This window comes from Electrona antarctica, assembly GCF_951216825.1.
Source record: "Electrona antarctica genome assembly, chromosome: 24".
Taxonomy (NCBI): Eukaryota; Metazoa; Chordata; class Actinopteri; order Myctophiformes; family Myctophidae; genus Electrona; species Electrona antarctica.
In genome coordinates this window covers 1,970,390-1,992,109 of record NC_136803.1, presented here as the reverse complement: position 1 = coordinate 1,992,109, position 21,720 = coordinate 1,970,390, and the positions used below count along the sequence as shown (strand labels likewise).

Sequence of the window (21,720 nt, the reverse complement as noted above, 5' to 3'; positions counted from 1 at the left end):
CTGCTTGTGGACGTTCAGCCCACAGTCTGACGGACACAAGGACACAATGCATTCATGGAACCATCTTGGAACACTGCTTGTGGACGTTCAGCCCACAGTCTGACGGACACAAGGACACAATGCATTTTGCATCAACAGACGGACACATTCATGTTTTAACCCATTCAGGCCTGACGTCGAAATTAAAAAAAAAAAAAGTTTTCTAAATCATAACAATTTTCGGAAAGATTTGAGGCACATTTTAACGATTTTTCAAAAATAGCAGACCTACAAGTTCATAGCGCGCCACTCGGTGGCGCGCTATGAGCTTGTAGATCTGCTATTTTTCAATAGCTAAATTATAACATAATGTTTAAAACACCAAAAGGGGTTCCCGCCCCAAAATGGGTTAATGGTTAATGTGGTTAACGCTAACGTGACATGGATGCGTTCCAGGTCTCAATGGATTAACAGACGTACACATTCATGTTTTAATGCAGATTTACACAGACGTACTAATTGTGTTTGCTCACAGTTTACTTCAGTTGAAATGCATTGCTGACCCTCTGTTGTTTTTTAAAGATTTCTACAAACACCGTACAGCATACGTACAGCCATTCACTTCCGTTTTAGGCCGCGTCTTTGAACGCTTTTTTCTCGGAGGTCTTTTCTGATTATCCGGTGAGCGCGATGAGAACATTGGCGTTTCTAGAGCAATATATGACCTCATTTTAGCTCGGTAGCATTAACGCTAATATTTTAGCATTCGAGATGGAAGCCAAAAGCCTAAGATCATCCGGCACCCAGCACCACCACTTTTGTCCACCAGGCAGCACTCATGTGTTAATGGTGCAGGTTTCTTACCGGCACACTTGACTCCCTGAGCGATGAGGCCCCACATGAAGTTGGCACAGTACTCACACCAGTGAGGCCCACGGAACGTATGGACCTGCAGAGAAGAACAGAGGAGGCGATGAGGAGGAGAGCAAAACACAGTACACACACACACAGTACTCACACCAGTGAGGCCCACGGAACGTATGGACCTGCAGAGAACAGAGGGGAGGAGATGAGGAGGAGAGCAAAACACAGTACACACACAGTACTCACACCAGTGAGGCCCATGGAACCTATGGGACCTGCAGAGAAGAACAGAGGAGGCGATGAGGAGGAGAGCAAAACACAGTACACACACACACAGTACTCACACCAGTGAGGCCCACGGAACGTATGGACCTACAGAGAACAGAGGAGGCGATGAGGAGGAGAGCAAAACACAGTACACACACACAGTACTCACACCAGTGAGGCCCACGGAACGTATGGACCTGCAGAGAACAGAGGGGAGGAGATGAGGAGAGCAAAACACAGTACACACACACAAAGTACTCACACCAGTGAGGCCTACGGAACCTATGGACCTGCAGAGAGAACAGAGGGGAGGAGATGAGGAGGAGAGCAAAACACAGTACACACACACAGTACTCACACCAGTGAGGCCCACGGAACCTATGGACCTGCAGAGAACAACAAAGGGGAGGAGATGAGGAGGAGAGCAAAACACAGTACACACACACAGTACTCACACCAGTGAGGCCCACGGAACCTATGGACCTGCAGAGAACAGAGGGGAGGAGATGAGGAGGAGAGCAAAACACAGTACACACACAGTACTCACACCAGTGAGGCCCACGGAACGTATGGACCTGCAGAGAAGAACAAAGGGGAGGAGATGAGGAGGAGAGCAAAACACAGTACACACACACACACAGTACTCACACCAGTGAGGCCCACGGAACCTATGGACCTGCAGAGAACAGAGGGGAGGAGATGAGGAGGAGGAGGAGGAGGAGGAGGAGATGAGGAGGAGGAGAGGAGGAGGAGGAGGAGGAGGAGGAGGAGGAGGAGGAGGAGGAGGAGGAGGAGGAGGAGGAGGAGGAGGAGGAGAGCAAGAACAATCTGATGAGCAGTGGTGGAAAGTAACTAATGTTAACCATTTAGGCCCGACGTCGAAATAAAAAACAATAAGTCTTCTGAAAGAATATATATTCAAAGATTTGTGCCGCATTTTTACGATTTTTCCAAAAATAGCAGACCTACAAGCTATTTTTCAATAGCTAAAGAATGCTTAGTTAAAACACCAAAACGGGTGCCCGTCCAGAATGGGTTAATTTACTTAGGGGCATTCCACTCATTTTCAACATTTTACTATGTCATTAATATACCTTAGAGCGGTTGTGTGGAAATAATAAAAAAGTCCCCCCATTCTGTGTTTCCTAGAACTAGAGGTCTGAAAAAAATCATTAACATGGTGAAACACATCTTGATGATGTCATCAAGATGTGTTTCACCATGTTAATGCTTTTTTTCATAATTACAGTTCTAGGAAACACAGAATGGGGGGACTTTTTTATTATTTCCACACAACAGCTCTAAGGTATATTAATGACATAGTAAAATGTTGAAAATGGGTGGTTTTCCCCTTTAAGTACAATTTTGAGGTATTTGTTAAATCTTTTCCAATTTCCAGTACTTTTACTTCTACTCCACTACATATCAGAGGCAGATATTGTACTTTTACTCCACTACATTTATTTGAAACCTTTAGTTACTTTGATTATTACTACAAAGCATATATTACACTCTTCAGCCCTACTGTATATGTAGATTTCGGCCATCTGCAAATAGCAGATCTACAAGCTCACAAATGTGAGCTTGTAGATCTACTTTGTATACATTTTGATACCAATCATTTCATGCTTTTACTCAAGTAACCTTTAAATTCCAGACTTGTATTTGTAATGGGAGTAGGTTTATATGGCAGTATTGATACTTTTACTTAAAAGGTATATTCAGTGATTTGACTTAATTCAAATATCACTTCTTTTTTTCTTTTTTTCTGGATAATCCTCCCTACTATAGAGTGTGCTGACCATATAAGGAGTTCCTCCCTGTCCCCAGTGAGCCCCTGGGGTCAAAAAACCCTAGTTTCAGTTTTGGTGGCGGGTGGCAAAACCGTCATCCAATCAGGATGAGTGGGGCCTTCCTCCAATCATGATCGAGTGGGGGCGGGCCTTGGTGCACATGCTGTTGGCCTGTTGCACTTCCCCCCACTGTAGAGCGTGCATGTGCACATTTTGTTACCGGGGCGGACCGGGTGGTTGTCTAAATCACCCAAATCACTGAATGCTCCTTTAAAGGGATAGTTCAGATTTTTTGAACTTAAGTTGTATGAAATACTTGCCATTAATATAGTGGTTGCAACTGTATTAATTGATTGCCCGAGTCTCGTGGTGGGAGTTCTGCTCTGGTTTTGGTCAATATAAGTAGTTCCGGTCATTTTGTGGGGGGCACTGGGGCCACGCAGTAAAAGTAAATGAATCCACAAAACGAACGTAATTTGTATTGTTGACCTATTTCTAAAATATTAGCGCGACTTTCGTTCAACTTTGACCCCTCTATCACATGGAACTATTTTTTGGGCGTAGTGATATGGACACAAAAAACATAGTTCTGTGTGATAGAGGGGTAAAAAAAAAGAACGGAAGTTGCACTAATATTTTAGAAATAGGTCAACAATACAAATGACGTTAGTTTTGTGGATTAATTTACTTTTACTGCGTGGCCCCCAGGGTAACAAGACAACTCACCCCTTTTCTGTTTTCCTCCCGGAATTTTCCCCCAGTGAGGGGTGGGAGAGGCTGGACAGCAGACGGCTGGACTTTGAATTTCTCTAACTATAAACTTTCACGACAGCAGACAGCCAAGTACAAAATATATTTATGAAAAGCTACTACAGTGAAGTCTGTTCACAGAAGTTGTTGTAGGCTATGTGGGGATTATCTGACCAGGTACCATTTGAGTGAGAAAAACCTTACATACTAAATAATACTAAATTGTTTATAGGGTCAATATAAGTAAAATAATATAGCCTTTCCACAGGAGTATCTTTTTATATTTTTCCAAAAAGAATACAAACAGCCAATAGCATATTACAAAGTTATCCCCCTCACTGGGGAAAATTCCGGGAGGAAAAATGGGCAAGCACCGGGGTGAGTTGTCCAGTATTCGCCCCCAGTGCCCCCCACAAAATGACCGGAACTACTTGATATTTCACCAAAACCAGAGCAGAACTCCCACCACAGGACTCGGGCAATCAATTAATACAGTTGCAACCACTATATTAATGGCAAGTATTTCATACAACATACAACAAATCTGAACTATCCCTTTAAGTAAAACATTCGAGTACTTTTTTTCCCACCACTGGAGATAATAAGCTATGATCACAGCTTTGAGCAGAACCGTAGAACAGAATGAAGGTCAGCATGACCACGCTTTGTCACTGCATATCCTTGGAACAACTAGTACAAGATATTTAAAGAGCCCTGCTGCTGCTGCTGCTGCTGCTGCTGCTGCTGCTGCTGCTGCTGCTGCTGCGGCGGCGGAGGCCTTTGGACACCCATGGAACCATCTGCATGGATAGTTAATGTTAACCCATTCTGGGCGGGAACCCCTTTTGGTGTTTTAAAGCATTATGTTATACTTTCGCTATTGAAAAATAGCAGATCTACAAGCTCATAGCGCGCCACCGAGTGGCGCGCTATGAGCTTGTAGGTCTGCTATTTTTGAAAAATCGATGAACCACTGACATAGAAACATAGCTTTTTCAGAAAACTGTCAGGATGTAGAAGGCTGAGCTCACACCTTTCATGCAATTCTCGTGCTCATTGGATGCTCGTTGGATGCATGTTGTGTTGTGTCATGGCCGCCCAATGCATTTCCAATGGAGGTCACATGGTTTGACCCAACATTGTGTTGTGTGAGGGGGAGGGGCGCAGTCGTGCGCCCCTCCCCCTCACACAGCCGCTGGGCGGCCATGACACAACACCCAACGAGCACAGAGAATTGCATGAAAGGTGTGAGCTCAGCCGAAGACATTTTTAGAATCTGATCTCAGGTCAAATTGTACTTAAGTACAGTACTTGAGCAAATGTACTTTAATAGTGACTTCCCACCAAAAACTTGTAGGTCTGCTATTTTTGAAAAATCGTGAACATTATTACAGAGTGAACATTTTAACTCAAATCTTTGCTTCTGGGGAGGTCCCTGGGACAACATATTTTCAGATGGGGGGGGGGGGGGGGCGGAGGCATATTACATATAATTTTTGGGGTCCTTGACATGGAATATTGAGCACCACTGAATACTGATACAGAAACATAAAGTTTTTCAGAAAACTGAAGACATTTTTTTAATTTCGACGTCAGGCCAAAATGGGTTAATGTTAAAGACCCTGAGGAAAGAACTCCTCAAGGAAGATAGGCAGTGTAAATATGGTACATGAGTACTGTAGTACCTTTTAGGCCTGACGTCGAAATTCAAAAAATTTCTTCAAAATCCTGACATTTTTCTGAAAAACCCCATGTTTCTATGTCAGTGGTGTTCAACCTTTTTCATGTCAAGGACCCCCAGAATTATCTGTATTTGGCCGCCGACCCCCCATCTGAAAATATATTGTTTCAGGGACCTCCCCCAGAAGCAAAGATACGAGTTTAAAACGTCCGTTGTGAAAGAATATATATTCAAAGATTTGCGCCACATTTTCACGATTTAAAAAAAATAGCAGACCTATACAAGCTCGTAGCGCGGCACTCGGTGCCGCGCTACGAGCTTGTAGATCTGCTATTTTTCAACAGCCAAAGCATAACATAATGCTTTAAAACACCAACAGGGGTTCCCGCCCAAGAATAGGTTAAGATATTTTAGTGCATATTTAATTTACTTCCAGTATCTCTATTATAGTTGTTCGAATATGCACCAACTCATTCCGTTGGATAACACCGTCTACGGTTGATAACACTGCGTGTACTACGTGTTGATACGGCCGTTTGATATGGCCGTTTACTGTAGGCTCTCGTTTACTCTTTGGGGTTAAACTAAAGTGTACTCTCGCTGTCGTTTGTCATTTGGGTCATTGTTGCTGCTGTCATCGTCCCCCGACCGACTGTAAGTACAATGAGAGTCACTGAACTGCGAGTGCCTCATGTTTAGCCACTAAAAACACTAATAAACGTTGTTCGTTGACCCCCTGGGGGTTTATGGTAGGCAGTGATGTACTGTAAATAGCTTTACAGTAGGCAGTGATGTAAATAGGTCTTCAGTGTAATGGGATGCCAGGGATCCAGGGGTGTTCTTTTAGATGGGGTCCCGGTCCCATGCAGGGACATTTTATGAGTCCCACTTCAACAACGTTAGGAGTCATATTTTGTCTTTTTTTTTGGGGCGCACTCATTGAGCTAAAAAAAAAAAAAAAAAGTATGGTGCATTTATGTACAGCTCGATTAATCCATTCTGGACGGGAACCCCTTTTGGTGTTTTAAGCATTATGTTATACTTTAGCTATTGAAAAATAGCAGATCTACAAGCTCATAGCGCGCCACCGAGTGGCGCGCTACGAGCTTGTAGGTCTGCTATTTTTGAAAAATCGTGAAAATGCAGCACAAATCTTTGAATATATATTCTTTCAGAAGACTTTTTTTTATTTCGACGTCAGGCCTAAATGGGTTAAAGTCTCTCATTGTCATTAAGGCGGTACCATTCCCCCTGGGACAGCATTGCGTCCCAGGAGCCCCCGGAGGGGGGGTGGGGGGGGGTGACATGATTGCGTCCTTTCTCAATTTATTGCGTCTAAGGAACCAGGATGCAGCCTATGTGCAACACTGAGTAGGAGTAGCCCCTCCTTTGTTTTCCCCTCTTCACTGAACATGTTCGCTGAAAACAGCCATCCTAGAAGCTTACAAGCTTATATTGTTGTCTTTTGGTGTACAGGAAAAAAGGATATAAAGGCCCCCCCCAGGGGACCCCGGTCAGCCCCCCCGGGAGACCACCGGTCAACGCAGTACATGGGGTTTTTAACAGATCGTACTGTACTGATAGGAAGTGCTAGGGGTCATCCTACTGATAATCTCTATAACTGTAATCTTGTGTGTGTGCGCGTGCGTGCGTGCGTGCGTGCGTGCGTGCGTGCGTGCGTGCCAACGACTCTGCGCTGTGAGGTGAGTGGGAATAAGTCCACGGAAGCTGAGTCGGCGAGTCCTCGACCGACAGTGGTGGAAAAAAGCACTCAATTGTTTTACTTAAGTAAAAGTATCAATACTGCAATATAGAACTACTTTGTTACAAGTAAAGGTCCGGAATTCTAAATATACTCGAGTAAAAGCACAAAAGTATCGGCTAATTTCAAATGATCAAAATGTGTACAGGGCTGAAGTGGTTAATGTACGTTTTGTACTAATAATCAAAATCTACAAAGTAACTAGTAACTGAAGTTTTCAAATAAATGTAGTGGAGTAAAAGTACAATATTTGCCTCTGAGATGTAGTGGAGTAGAAGTACTGAACATTTTACATAATCAATAAAGACAAAGACCTCAAAATCCATCTCAAAATATGTAGTTCCAGGGACCTCCCAAGAAGCAAATATATTAGTTAAAAATGTTCGCTCTGAAATATATATTCAAAGATTTTTCAAAAATAGCAGCTCGTAGCGCGCCACTCGGTGGCGTGCTATGAGCTTGCAGATCTGCTATTTTTCAATAGCTAAATTGTAACAATGTTTAAAACACCAAGAGGGGTTCCCGCCCAGAATGGGTTAAGTACAGTACTTGAGCAAATGTACTTTCCACCACTGTAAGCGAGGGAGAGCAGGGACAGAGAGCGGGGACAGAGAGCAGGGACAGAGAGCGGGGACAGAGAGCGAGGGAGAGCAGGGACAGAGAGCAGGGACAGAGAGCGGGGACAGAGAGCAGGGACAGAGAGCAGGGACAGAGAGCGGGGACAGAGAGCAGGGACAGAGAGCAGGGACAGAGAGCGAGGGAGAGCAGGGACAGAGAGCGAGGGAGAGCAGGGACAGAGAGCGAGGGAGAGCAGGGACAGAGAGCGGGGACAGAGAGCGAGGGAGAGCAGGGACAGAGAGCGGGGACAGAGAGCGAGGGAGAGCAGGGACAGAGAGCAGGGACACAGAGCGAGGGAGAGCAGGGACAGAGAGCGAGGGAGAGCAGGGACAGAGAGCGGGGACAGAGAGCGGGGACAGAGAGCAGGGGAACAGAGAGCAGGGGAACAGAGGAACACAGAGGAACAGAAATCGACCAGAAAGAGAAGACGTTCTCACCTTGAAGTTGTGCACCTTCTCGTATTTGGCGGCGAAGTCGCTCTCCCGCAGCGTGGCGCGTCTCACCAGCGACGTCAACTGCGAAAGGGCAAAGGACCTGATTGGTTGCCAGAAGGTGGACGCGGGGGAGGTGAGGGGTTTCGGGGGAGAGACCGCCGGGACCGGGCGGTGGTGGTCCAGGGGTCCCCTGGAGGACCCAGAACCAGGATTTGGGGGTCCGGCGGTGAGGGAGGGCTGGGGGGGACGCAGCGTACCCCCTATGTTGTTCAAAGCCCAGGCGGAGTTAAGCACCGCCTCCCTGTGCGCCTGCCCGACCAATCGCTGCTTCTCGCCCTTCCTGACCACGTGCGACTCTTGGCTCGGCATCCTGGGATGCGTAGTAGCCCGCCAATGGGAATTAATCAATTAATGAAAATAATTAAATATACTAAGTCAATCGAAGCCTTGGAGAACAGACTAGGAATCTCTCGTCAAGAAATCGACCAGCTTAAAAAAAAAAATTCTATACAAAAAAATAAAGCAGCATAATGAATAAAAGGAAAGCACACAGGAGTCCATGAGGATAAAACCGATCAAAACAGAAATTCCAGATGGAGTTTAAGCACTGAAGTCTCTGCGGGCCACCGTGGAGCTGCTCTCACAACAACGCACGTCACCGTAGCACAACCCGACGACGCATTGGCTTACAGCTCAGCCAACCACGGCGACCCCGTGAGCGACAGCATGGGGGGGAGGGGGGGGTTGTCTGACGACTCGGACCCCCAGCCCACGATGCAAAAAAACAAGAAAAAAACAAAAACAAAAAACAATGTGTTCAATTATTAAATCGATCTCTGGCGCAGCAGCAGACAATATCTGTACAAAGACGTACTGAAGGAAAACAAAAAGGAATTGGAAATTCTTTCAAAAAAGACAGCTTGGTGCAGTGTAGTGTAGTAGAGTGTAGCAGCGCATTGGAGGTGAGCCCGTCTCCCTGTGAGTAGCTGTGCACTAATCTGCTTTCCCCCCTTCTCCCATCTGAGCTCGCACACTGGCTGGGCAGAGCCAATGAAGGACAGAGAGAGAGAGAGAGAGAGGGGAGGGGAGAGGGGGAGAAGAGTAGGAGAGGGGGCTGGGCCTCCAGTGCGGTAATGGATTGATTTTACAGGTCACATTGAGAAGACAGTGGAACAATAAGAAAGAAGAACCCATTCATGTTTATCACAGAGAGGCGCCCAGGCATTGCTGAGGAAGCAGGGAGAGGAGAGGAGAGAGTTGAAAGGACTTACAAATTAACCCATTTAGGCCTGACCTCAAAATTTAAAAAAAATCTTCTAAATCCTCGAAATTAAAAAAAAATACTTCTAAATCCTCCAGTTTTCTGAAATAAATATTTTCACAATTTTTTCCAAAATAGCAGACCTACAAGCTCGTAGCGCGCCACTCGGTACAGTATTGCGTCCCAGGAGCCCCGGGGGGGGGGGGGGGGGGGGGGGGGGTAACATGATTGCGTCCTTTCTCAATTTATTGCGTCTAAGGACGCAGCAGGATGCAGCCTATTTGCAACACTGAGTAGGAGTAGCCCCTCCTTTGTTTTTCCCCTCGAAATTTAAAAAAAAATCTTCTAAATCCTCCAGTTTTCTGAAATAAATATTTTCACAATTTTTCAAAAATAGCAGACCTACAAGCTCGTAGCGCGCCACTCGGTGGCGCGCTATGAGCTTGTAGATCTGCTATTTTTCAATAGCTAAATTATAACATAATGTTTAAAACACCAAAAGGGGTTCCCGTCCAAAATTAGTAGTCAGGGCTAGGCAAACTAACCAAAAAAAAAACTGTTTTTAGACAGACTAAATTGCTCATGTAGGTTAATCGAATGATCAACAATTTTTTGATTTGATTTGTTTTCTTATAAAATCAATGAATTGACACAAAATAATGATATTTGTTTGTCGTAATTGAAGCAAAAGTTTCAAATAAACGTTTTCAAATCGCACAGCCCAAGAATGAAGCTATTGAAAAATAGATCTACAAGCTCATAGCGCGCACCGAGTGACGCGCTACGAGCTTGTAGATCTGCTATTTTTTTTTTTTAAATCGTGAAAATGCGGCACAAATCTTTGAATATATTCTTTCAGAGCGAATGTTTTAACTCAAATCTTTGCTTCTGGGGGGGGGGGGGGTCCCTGGAACTACATATTTTGAGATGGGGGTCCATGGCTCAATAGAGATAATACTGGGGGTCCTTGACATGAAAAAGGTTGAGCACCGCTGACATAGAAACATGGGTTTTTCAAAAAAGAAATGAGGATTTAGAAGCCTTTGTTTTTCATCGACCTCAGTCCAAAATGTGTTAAGGATCCCATTTGGGCTCAAGCTGTGTGCATTAGTGCATTAGTGATGCATATGAGTGGGGGGGGGGGGCTTTGGGGGGGGGGGGGGGGGGGGGGGGGCACGTGCCAATTTCTTCATTAGAGGAAGAAATTTTTCTGAAAACATGGTAAGCGAGGCACTCCAGCACGGTTATAACATACTATGGCAGCAGACTGAGCAGAGGATCATATCCATATTCTATTCTATATCTATTCTAACTTGACAAAAAACCAGGTATCTTTGGCAAGCCAAATTTTGTTTTATTATGCAAGGAAAATGTCTCCTAAATGTATTTTCTTTTTGCTGCAATAAATAAATAAAACTGTGTTGTTGTTGTGTTTTCAAGCTTCGATGCATTCCGGGAACAAAGCAGCAACTCTTTTTGATATCCGTGTCCGTCTACAGATCTAAAACACAGAGGAGGACTTTACTTATTCAATGATAAATAGTATAGCTCTCACAGCTGTGTTCTAAAATATTTTGTCCATTTTGACCTGAGATCAGATTCTAAAAATGTCTTCTACATCCTGACAGTTTTCTGAAAAAGCTATGTTTCTATGTCAGTCGTTCTTCGATTTTTCAAAAATAGCAGACCTACAAGCTCGTAGCGCGCCACTCGGTGGCGCGCTATGAGCTTGTAGATCTGCTATTTTTCCAACAGCTAAAGCATAACATAATGCTAACACCAAAAGGGGGTTCCCACCCACCCAAAAATGGGTTAAAAAACGTCCAGACGGCAATACACTATATCAAAATGGCAGCATTACTGTGTTCTCTCTGTATTGTGTTTTTCAGTCTGCAAACCCCTTCTCTCTATCCCAGCTCATTATGCAGTCAATATGTATGGTTGGTCATGGATATTTAATATGTATGGTTGGTCATGGATATTTAATATGTATGGTTGGTCATGGATATTTAATATGTATGGTTGGTCATGGATATTTAATGACCAGTTTCAACAAAAAGAACGCCAAGCACAGACAGCTTATGCTAATAAACAGACAGACTGACAGTCTGAGAAAGGCCGGGTTAAGAAAAGACACAAAGTATAAACTAAATACAGCATTTGACAAAAAAATATATAAAAACAGCCCAATAGAGTCAAACAGAAAATACTTCTGCCTGGAATGTTTTTGGAACATAATTTAGCACTATTGATTTCAACGAAAAATTGCTAAGGGCACGATGGCGTCGCACAATACCCTGATGGTCTGCATCCATTTCATTAATTATGTATGGGCTTTTTTCTCTCTCTCTCTCTCTCTCTCTCTCTCTCTCTCTCTCTCTCTACTGTAGGTGTCTCTCTCCTGCTACTGTAGGTGTCTCTCTCTCTCTCTCTCTCTCTCTCTCCTGCTACTGTAGGTGACTCGAGTTCAAGTGGAAGAAAACATCATCTTAGTTCACTTTTTGTCAAATATTCCATCAATTTAAGGTTTTTCCTTTACTACTAAAAATCAGACTTGTAAATAACAAGCTTGCCGGGCGAAACAACAGAGTCATGTAATTATTGTACACTGTTGAAAGATGGAAATGGAGAAAAGGGTCTGCTGAATCGTTCATGCCGTCGTGTCGCATTTCTCTACATGCACTGCATTATTCCCACTACATCATTATCTGCAAGCTACTGTATGGTGACTTTTTGCTGCCTTTGTGTGACTGCAGTATGACACAGCATTAATTTATACAAAATACAAAAATAGTTGAAATATGGAGATGAAAGGTCTCTGCCTGCCAGCAACGATACATTTTTATGATCAATTATTTAACCCATTTTGACCCGAGATCAGATTCTAAAAATGTCTTCTACATCCTGACAGTTTTTCTGAAAAATCTATGTTTCTATGTCGGTCGTTCTTCGATTTTTCAAAAATAGCAGACCTACAAGCTCGTAGCGCGCCACTCGGTGGCGCGCTACGAGCTTGTAGATCTGCTATTTTTCAATAGCTAAAGCATAACATAATGCTAACACCAAAAGGGGTTCCCGCCCAAAATGGGTTAAGCCATGAACCTAGTGACTACTGGCCATATGGTAGAGTAGATCACTAATTGAAAAATCTGTGTAAATTAGCGTCAGTCATATAGGCTTGATTAGATGTCCTTATTCATGTCAGCACTGTCATTGCAGACATTTTGACTTCAGCCTCTCGGTGCATGTGTTTATCACCGGTATCTGCTGAGCTCTCAACTAAACCACATGTCACCACATTGCATTTTGGCAGACGTATCCAGCCTCATGCTAAGACAAGGCTATCTGACATGGTGAACAAGCAAAGCTGTCCAGATTAACCCATTTTGGCCTGACGTAAAAAAAAAATGTCTACAAAATCCTGACAGTTTCCTGAAAAACCTTATGTTTCTGTATCAGTGGTGGCGGTGCTCAATATTTCATGTCAAGAACCCCAAAAAGTATATGTAATATGCCTTCGCCCCCCATCTGAAAATATGTTGTTCCAGGGACCTCCCCCCAGAAGCAAAGATTTGAGTTAAAAACGTTCGTTCTGAAAAGAATATATATTACAAATTTGCGCCACATTTCACTATTTTTCAATAGCTAAAGTATAACATATTGCTTAAAACACCAAAAGGGGTTCCCGCCCAAATTGGCTTAATGCTTTCCATGGCATTTAGATTTCATATGAAGATACAACAAATACTGTGACGTCACGCAAAAAACACTCTGCACTCAATGTTTGTGGCATCGACTAATAAATAATCTCAGAATAAACAAAGACTGCGCACACACACACACACACACACACACACACACACACACACACACACACACACACACACACACACACACACACACACACACACACACACACACACACACACACACACACACACACACACACACACACACACACACACACACACACAGTGTGTTTAAAACATAGTTTTAAACATAGTCTTTAAAAAAAGGTTTCAAAGAAGACTTTGTTGGTTGTTGTTGTTCTGGTCCTGTGGCTAATCTGGGCTAGAGTACATCCCTTGTTTTTGAAGATAATGTTTCAAAAGAGAAGTACAATGATAAACACTGAACAGTGTGTAAATGGGTCTTAACTGTTACCACCCAACATTATTAACCCATTTTGACCTGAGATCAGATTCTAAAAATGTCTTCTACATCCTGACAGTTTTCTGAAAAAGCTATGTTTCTATGTCAGTCGTTCTTCGATTTTTCAAATATAGCAGACCTACAAGCTCGCTATGAGCTTGTAGGTCTGCTATTTTTCAATAGCTAAAGTGTAACATAATGCACCATGACAGTTTTCTGAAAAAGCTATGTTTCTATGTCAGTCGTTAGATTTTTTCAAAAATAGCAGACCTACAAGCTCGTAGCGCGCCACTCGGTGGCGCGCTATGAGCTTGTAGGTCTGCTATTTTTCAATAGCTAAAGCATAACATAACGCCAACACCAAAAGGGGTTCCCGCCCAAAACGTGTCTAAGTTTGTGCATCAGTAGATGTTTTATTTACAGACATCCCATGGACATGAGGCTAGCATGTCGCAGGGAACCGACAAACCAACCCTTGTTGCAGAGCCCTAATCAGGGAGGCATTGGGTAATGGGTACCATTGTTATGGTCTCTGGTGGTAGGACCCCCGGCCGAGGATTGAACCCTTGACGACCTCCCAATCTGATCTGAGGGCAGACACACTGAAACCTGATATGGGATGATGTTACTCATGTTGTTTTGGCTCACCGGGACCATCAGGTGAGAAGTGTTTAGCCACTGAACCCATTTTGACCTGAGATCAGATTCTAAAAATGTCTTCTATATCCTGACAGTTTTCTGAAAAAGCTATGTTTCCATGTCAGTCGTTCTTCGATTTAAAAAAAATAGCAGACCTACAAGCTTGTAGATCTGCTATTTTTCAATAGCTAAAGCATAACATAATGCTAACACCAAAAGGGGTTCCCGCCCCAAAATGGGTTAAGACTTGAGGCCGATTCTAAAAACATCAGTTTTCTGAAAAACGTGTGTTGTTAGAACAGTGGCGCTCAAAACTTTTCATGTCAAGGTTGGGAGCTTTATATGAGCTTGTATATCTGCCATTTTTGGCTCTGTACTTAGATTAGACCCAATCGACTCTACGCCAAAGCTCTTAGTTAAAAAATAAAGTCTCAGTGCGGCATGTCCGTGCTGCGAGCTTGTATATCTGCCATTTTTGGCTCTGTACTTGGACCCAGTCTACGCCAAAGCTCTTAGTTTTAAAATAAAGTCTCAGTGCGGCATGTCCGTGCTGCGAGCTTGTATATCTGCCATTTTTGGCTCTGTACTTGGACCCACTCTACGCCAAAGCTCTTAGTTTTAAAATAAAGTCTCAGTGCGGCATGTCCGTGCTGCGAGCTTGTATATCTGCCATTTTTGGCTCTGTACTTGGACCCACTCTACGCCAAAGCTCTTAGTTTTAAAATAAAGTCTCAGTGCAGCATGTCCGTGCTGCGAGCTTGTAGATCTGCTATTTTGGGCTAACGTTCTGCCCAGAATATGGATGCCAGGGATTTAGACGGGATTACATTTTCCATTTAGTCCGATACGGGCATTGGCTCGAAGTGATGCAAATAGGTTTTCAATGTAATAACCCCAGGGGTTGTCTTTTAGATGGAGTCCCACCGTCCCAGGGACATTGTATGAGTCCTAGTACTTCAACGATGTTAAGAGTACAGTACCGAGTACCGTATTGCATCCCAGGACCCCCTGGAGGGTGACACGATTGTGTCCTTTCTCAATTTAGTGAGTCTAATAAGGATGCAGGATGCAGGCTATTTGCATCACTCATTGAGTGCAGATCTTTTATTACCATCTTCCCCTTTGGTTCAACACTTGCCTTAAAAGGGGCATTCCACTCATTTTCAACATTTTACTATGTCATTAATATTCCTTAGAGCTGTTGTGTGGAAATAACAAAAAGTCCCCCCATTCTGTGTTTCCTAGAACTAGAGGTCTGAAAGAAATCATTAACATGGTGAAACACATCTTGATGACATCATCAAGATGTGTTTCACCATGTTAATGATTTCTTTCATAATTACAGTTCTAGGAAACACAGAATGGGGGGACTTTTTTATTATTTCCACACAACAGCTCTAAGGTATATTAATGACATAGTAAAATGTTGAAAATGGGTGGTTTTCCCCTTTAACCCATTTTGACCTGGGAACAGATTCCACAGTTTTCTGAAAAACCCTATGTTTCTATGTCAGTGGTTCTCAAACTATTTCATGTCAAGGACCCCCAAGATTATATGTAATTGGCCGCCGACCCCCATCTGAAAATATGTTGTTCCAGGGACCCCCCCCCATTTTAGTTAAATACTTTGGCTCTGAAAGAATACATATTCAAAGATTTGCGCTACATTTTCACGATTTTTTAAAAATAGCAGACCTACAAGCTCGTAGCGCACCACTCGGTGCCACGCTATGAGCTTGTAGATCTGCTATGTTTCAATAGCTAAAGTATATCATAACGCTTAAAACACCGAAAGGGGTTCCCGCCCCAAAATGGGTTAAATAGTGCGTGGGCTTTGCTCATCTGACAACGTGATCGGTGGAGAGAGAACTTTCCTAATCTCCTGAATCAATAGCGAGCCACCGTATGTGGTGGGTGTTGTTGGGCGGTGTGAGGTTACGGGCCGGAACCAGGAGCTCCTCCTGTTACCACCCAACATTATTAACCCATTTTGACCTGAGATCAGATTCTAAAAATGTCTTCTACATCCTGACAGTTTTCTGAAAAAGCTATGTTTCTATGTCAGTCGTTCTTCGATTTTTCAAAAATAGCAGACCTACAAGCTCGTAGCGCGCCACTCGGTGGCGCGCTACGAGCTTGTAGATCATCTGACAACGTGATCGGTGGAGAGAGAACTTTCCTAATCTCCTGAATCAATAGCGAGCCACAGTATGTGGTGGGTGTTGTTGGGCGGTGTGAGGTTACGGGCCGGAACCAGGAGCTCCTCCTCTGTGCTCAATGTCACAGAGAGAACGTTCTGCTTGGTCTGCAGATCCTCCTCCTCATTAAGGAAACACACCCAAGCAGCAGCAGCAGCAGCGTTGTGTCATGGGCCACTGGTCAAGTGATGGAGCATTTACTAAAATCAATACATTCAGGCCAAATCATTCTATGTAGAGAGACCGTACAAAGTCTAAGAAGAATGCATGATTGTGTAACCTGTCACTGTGTGTGTGTGTGTGTGTGTGTGTGTGTGTGTGTGTGTGTGTGTGTGTGTGTGTGTGTGTGTGTTGTAGTTTCTCCGATATAATCCGCAGCAGTCATATATGGCGGAGACGCTGCTACTTAAACCCATAGATAGACTCAGATCAGCCAACGCAGGGAAGCTGGAGGTACCTTCACTAAAAACGCCGGGACAACGCTCCACACGTCCCAAACTCTTCTCCCTTACAGCCGGGACAACGCTCCACACGTCCCAAACTCTTCTCCCTTCTGGCTCCAAAACTATGGAATGCACTTCCCATCGCAGTCAGAACTGCAGCCTCACTCCCAATCTTCCGCCGTAGCCTGAAAACCCACCTCTTCAGACTCCACCATGGCCCGTAGCACTTGCCCTAGCCTAGCCCCTTAGATAGCACATTATGTAGACTTAGATAGTCTTTTAAACAGACCTATAGCTTGTTACGTAGACAGCTCTAGAATTGCACTTTATGTAGTCATAGCACTTTATAGTACACATGTATAATATATTATATAGTATAGTATGTATAGTTAACATAGATACTCCACTGTTACGTTCTTAGTTTATGATTCATGATAACTACTTTTTATATATGTGATGTATGCCATGCTTTTGTTATTGCTTAATGTAAGTCGCTCTGGATTAAGAGCGTCTGCTAAATGCCTAAATTGTAAATTGTAAATTGTAGATGCTGAGTGACATGCCTTTTGTACCATGAAAACACATGCCATGATTCTGTAAGTGTAACTCCACTGCACCTTTACTATTTGTGACCAGATTTGACTGAGAGACTGCCATCGCGCAAATTCCAGCTTTTCACCAGAGAAGAAAACCTTTTTTTTTTTTTTTTTTTTTTTTAAATGAGTTAATAGCACAGGCAGACTCTTCACATACTAGAGCATGTCTGGAATAAGTTTCAGAGCTGAAATCGACATGTAAATATGAAATAAATGCCCAAACATGTAGCTAGGTGTAATGTTAGAGAACACAGAAGTGAACCTTTCAAGCCTGTTTTCTCAACTCGCTGTTTCTCTGCAAGACATTACTCTATAAGCCATATCTCCAAAACTGGTGGGTCAAACTGAACAACCAATATGTCAATTTGAAGCTATGATTCCCTGCTTTCATATGACATGAAAAACGAAAATTCAAAAAAATCCAATGGAAGTCTCTCAGTCAAATTTAGTCACATTTGTGTCCTTGTATGCATCTCCTGTGTGTGGACATCAATAAATGGTTAAAATGTGTGTGTGTGGGGGAGGGGCGGCTTTGCAGCAGCTATTCCACATCTTTTGCCTCATTTACACCCCCCCCCCCCCCCCCCCCCGTTCTGTTCTGTTCAGAACTGAACAGGACAGGACAGGACTGGCTGTCCTGTCCTGTACAATACCTCTCATTTTCATTCCAATGCTCCTCTATAGTCTGCATGTTCAAATTAAGAGTGGTATGAGATAAGCTCGGAGTGGTATGGTATGAGATAGCCGATCTACAAGCTCACAACGACACGTCCCAGGGTTGTAGATCACCTATTTTGTTTTTGGCCAACAGATTTGGCGAAGAGGGAATAGTATAGAGTAGACGTTAAGTACTCTATACAGTAGTGTTTTATGTTAAATTGGTTGTTCAGTAATGAAGTTTTTGTTTTTGGAAAATTCATAGAGAAGGCGTGGCAGTTACGTTGGAGAACGATGTATCCATGAGAATAACTGTCTATTTGTGTATATGTATCATTATATAATGTACAATGTTGTGAGTGTCTTGTAAGCCTGTGCGGGCATCTTATGATGTAGGACACTTTAATAAAAACTCTATCCATCTATCTATCTATCTAGTAAGGGGTTAGTTCCTGAAAAGTTATCTTATAGTGGGGTTCCCGACTGCGGGGGGAGAACTGCCGATGTTACGTAATTTTACTGCAGAGCCCTTGGCTGGTGGCCAGACCCTCCCCCCTGCAGGTTCAGCCCTGCAGGGAGATAGGGCCAGGGAGCCCACCCCAGCCCTGCTCCTTATCACCGTGTCCTTTAGGAGAAGCATTTCTCACATTGTCTTCCTCACCCCCAGGTCGACACACGTTGTACAGCCACAAAGTTACACAGGCTGCATATTTAGACCCACGCTAAAGTTAGCCTCGGTCCCAGGCTTACTTTTCTGCGAAAAGAAGAGCCTGGTCACAACGTAAGGCAGAGAAGCTATCGGTGGACGTATCCTCCGGAACATCAGTCAGATGTATTTCCCCCGGATACGATATTTTCCCGACCAATCACAACACTTGTTTCATTCGCGGAGAATGTAAACTGATTTGTAAAGCATCAACGTAATTTCCTTGGGCAATACTTCCGCTAAAATCCCGCAACTTCCGCTGATAGTCTTTTCAGCGTAGGTCTTGCCCAGGGTGCTAAAGTTACTTTATCATGTCAGTTCATCACACCTTGCTAATAACGGCCCCAATTAGGCTTAGGACTGCAACTATCAAATAGTCGAATAACTGAGAAGCACATGTTTTTGTGATATTAATTTTGTCTCACCCTGTACAGCACTCTGGTTGTTGTTTTAAATGTGCTCTATAAATAAAGTTTGATTTGACACACACACACACACACACACACACACACACACACACACACACACACACACACACACACACACACACACACACACACACACACACACACACACACACACACACACACACACACACACACACACACACACACACACACACACACACACACACACACACACACACACACACACACACACACACACACACACACACACACACACACACACACACACACACACACACACACACACACGTTATTTTTGCATAATTTTCATAATTGTATTTTTTTTAAATAATTAATTAAATCGAATATATCAATTTATCTTTGAAGCCCTATAACCACTTTTTGTTTCATCGTACCGTGTTTATATATAATGTTACTGATGTTTGAAGCGTCAGTAACAAGCTTGAACAAGATGGAACACCCAATCAAGCTTGAACATGAAGCTCATGAGAAAGTTCCACATTCCCTGCAGTTGACATTAATGGCCCAGCAGGTGTTGCTATTTCTACTCCAGAATGATTACCTCGCCATTGATTTACAATAGAGATTTGACCGGATTTTATTGCCTTTAAAAAAAGGGTAAGGACACTTTTCTAGAGGTTTGGGTTGTTTTCTTATACCTTGTTATGATCAAACTAGTCCAGCCTATGAATGATTTCACTCCGTTGTGCAGTTTAACCCATTCTGGGCGGGAACCCCTTTTGGTGTTAGCATTATGTTATGCTTTAGCTCAGGGATGTCAAACTCAAATACACAGTGGGCCAAAATAAAGAAATCGGTCGAGGTCGAGGGCCGGACTGTGTTTCAACACACGGGCACCGCGGTCATGAGGACGTCCCAGGCAAACAGCAAAAAAGTAAATGCATTTAAAACTGAAAATGCATTATTATTAAGCTCAGTTTCCTGTTCTATGATCCTCACCAAGCACTGATTTCATAGTATGTGATATGTGCCAATGCACTCGCAGTGAATTGTCGGACTTGTAGTATTATGGTGGTCCGTGCAATATACCAGAGGGCCAGTTCTAATACTAATTAAATATATCCCGTGGGCCAAAGATAATTCATCCACGGGCCTGATTTGGCCCCCGGGCCTTGAGTTTGACATATATGCTTTAGCTATTTTTGAAAAATCGAAGAACCACTGACATAGAAACATAGGCTTTTTCAGAAAACTGTCAGGATGTAGAAGACATTTTTAGAATCTGATCTCAGGTCAAAATGGGTTAAAAGCAAATTAAAAAAATAAAAATAGCGTCTCATTGACTTCCGTTGTAATGGGGTAAAAGCTCTCAAAGTCAATCTTTCAGCACATAAACGAACGCAACAAAAGCCGATTCTGACAATACATCATATCAGGAAAACTCGTGCGGTGTCGTTATGCCAAAGGTCCATTTGTTGTCATTTTGTCTTCAACTGTAATACATCTTCTACTGTACATCATATACTGTACATTGGGGGTTTTCACCGAGCCCACGCAGTTTCTGCAGGAACTGCTTTTCTAGTTTAAAGTACCATGATGTGCGTTTTTGTAAATTATGGTTTTAACCAATTTTGACCTGAGATCAGATTCTAAAAATGTGACCGGGTCTGGCAAATAGGGCCTCATCTCGACCAGAGTAATTTTTCAGTTTTTAAACAGATTATTAAAGTACAGAATGTAAGCTTTCATATGATGTATCATTCAATGAAATTGGAAAATATTTGAAGGAGATATGACCATTTTAAAATGATTGTGCCGTTTTACCCAAAGCTGAGAAAATCCCCTTTGAATGTTCACAACATTTCAACACCTAGAGCTGGCTCGCCTACTTTGACTTATAAATGTATACATTTAATTTGCCCAGATCAATAATCTGTCTTCAACATTCAAGCTGTGTTAATATAAAAAATATATAAAAAATATAAAAAAAAGCGCTATGAGCTTGTAGATCTGCTATTTTTCAATAGCTAAAGCATAACGTAATGCTAACACCAAAAAGGGTTCCCGCCCAAAATGGGTTAATTCATTTCAGAAATTGATGTTAAAGTAGGTAGTAGGGTATGCTTGTAGAGCGTCTACTGGTTCTACTGAGTGAAGAACTCTCGCCCGCCCTCGCTGCCCTTCCAGCCAATAGCATTCGTTTTGCCAGAATAGAATGCTACAGTTCATGTGGTTAATAATTATATAACAGGTCGTTTCGAGGAAGCAATCCCAGTAGCCATCTAGCCGTGATTCAAACGAGCATGATGGAACACCCAATCAAAACATAAAGATCAGCTGCACTGTTCTCCCAGAGCAGAGCCGACTGGTTTGCTAGGCTAGTGTGTTTCTTGGAACACTTTTTGGTCTAGTAGCTACATCGGTCATTCAAAAAAATATATGATTTTTTTTTAATAGAAAATATCTTAGATATAATGAAATTGAGTTGAAGTGTTTTTGTTGTAAAGGATAACTGTTGTATAATCGCAATA

At 43.0% G+C, this 21,720-nt stretch overlaps 1 protein-coding gene across 1 annotated transcript in view; it reads right to left on the bottom strand.

Moving 5' to 3' along the window:
* Nucleotides 1-21,720, bottom strand: part of LOC306917104 (N-chimaerin-like) — a 55,446-nt gene that overhangs the window by 11,017 nt on the left and 22,709 nt on the right. Inside the window, exons 9-11 of the mRNA XM_079495234.1 lie at nt 8,152-8,229; nt 844-928; nt 62-99 (exon numbers count right to left, since the gene is read on the bottom strand). Coding sequence (XP_079351360.1) covers nt 62-99; nt 844-928; nt 8,152-8,229 — 201 coding nt within the window. The remainder of the gene's footprint in view (nt 1-61; nt 100-843; nt 929-8,151; nt 8,230-21,720) is intronic.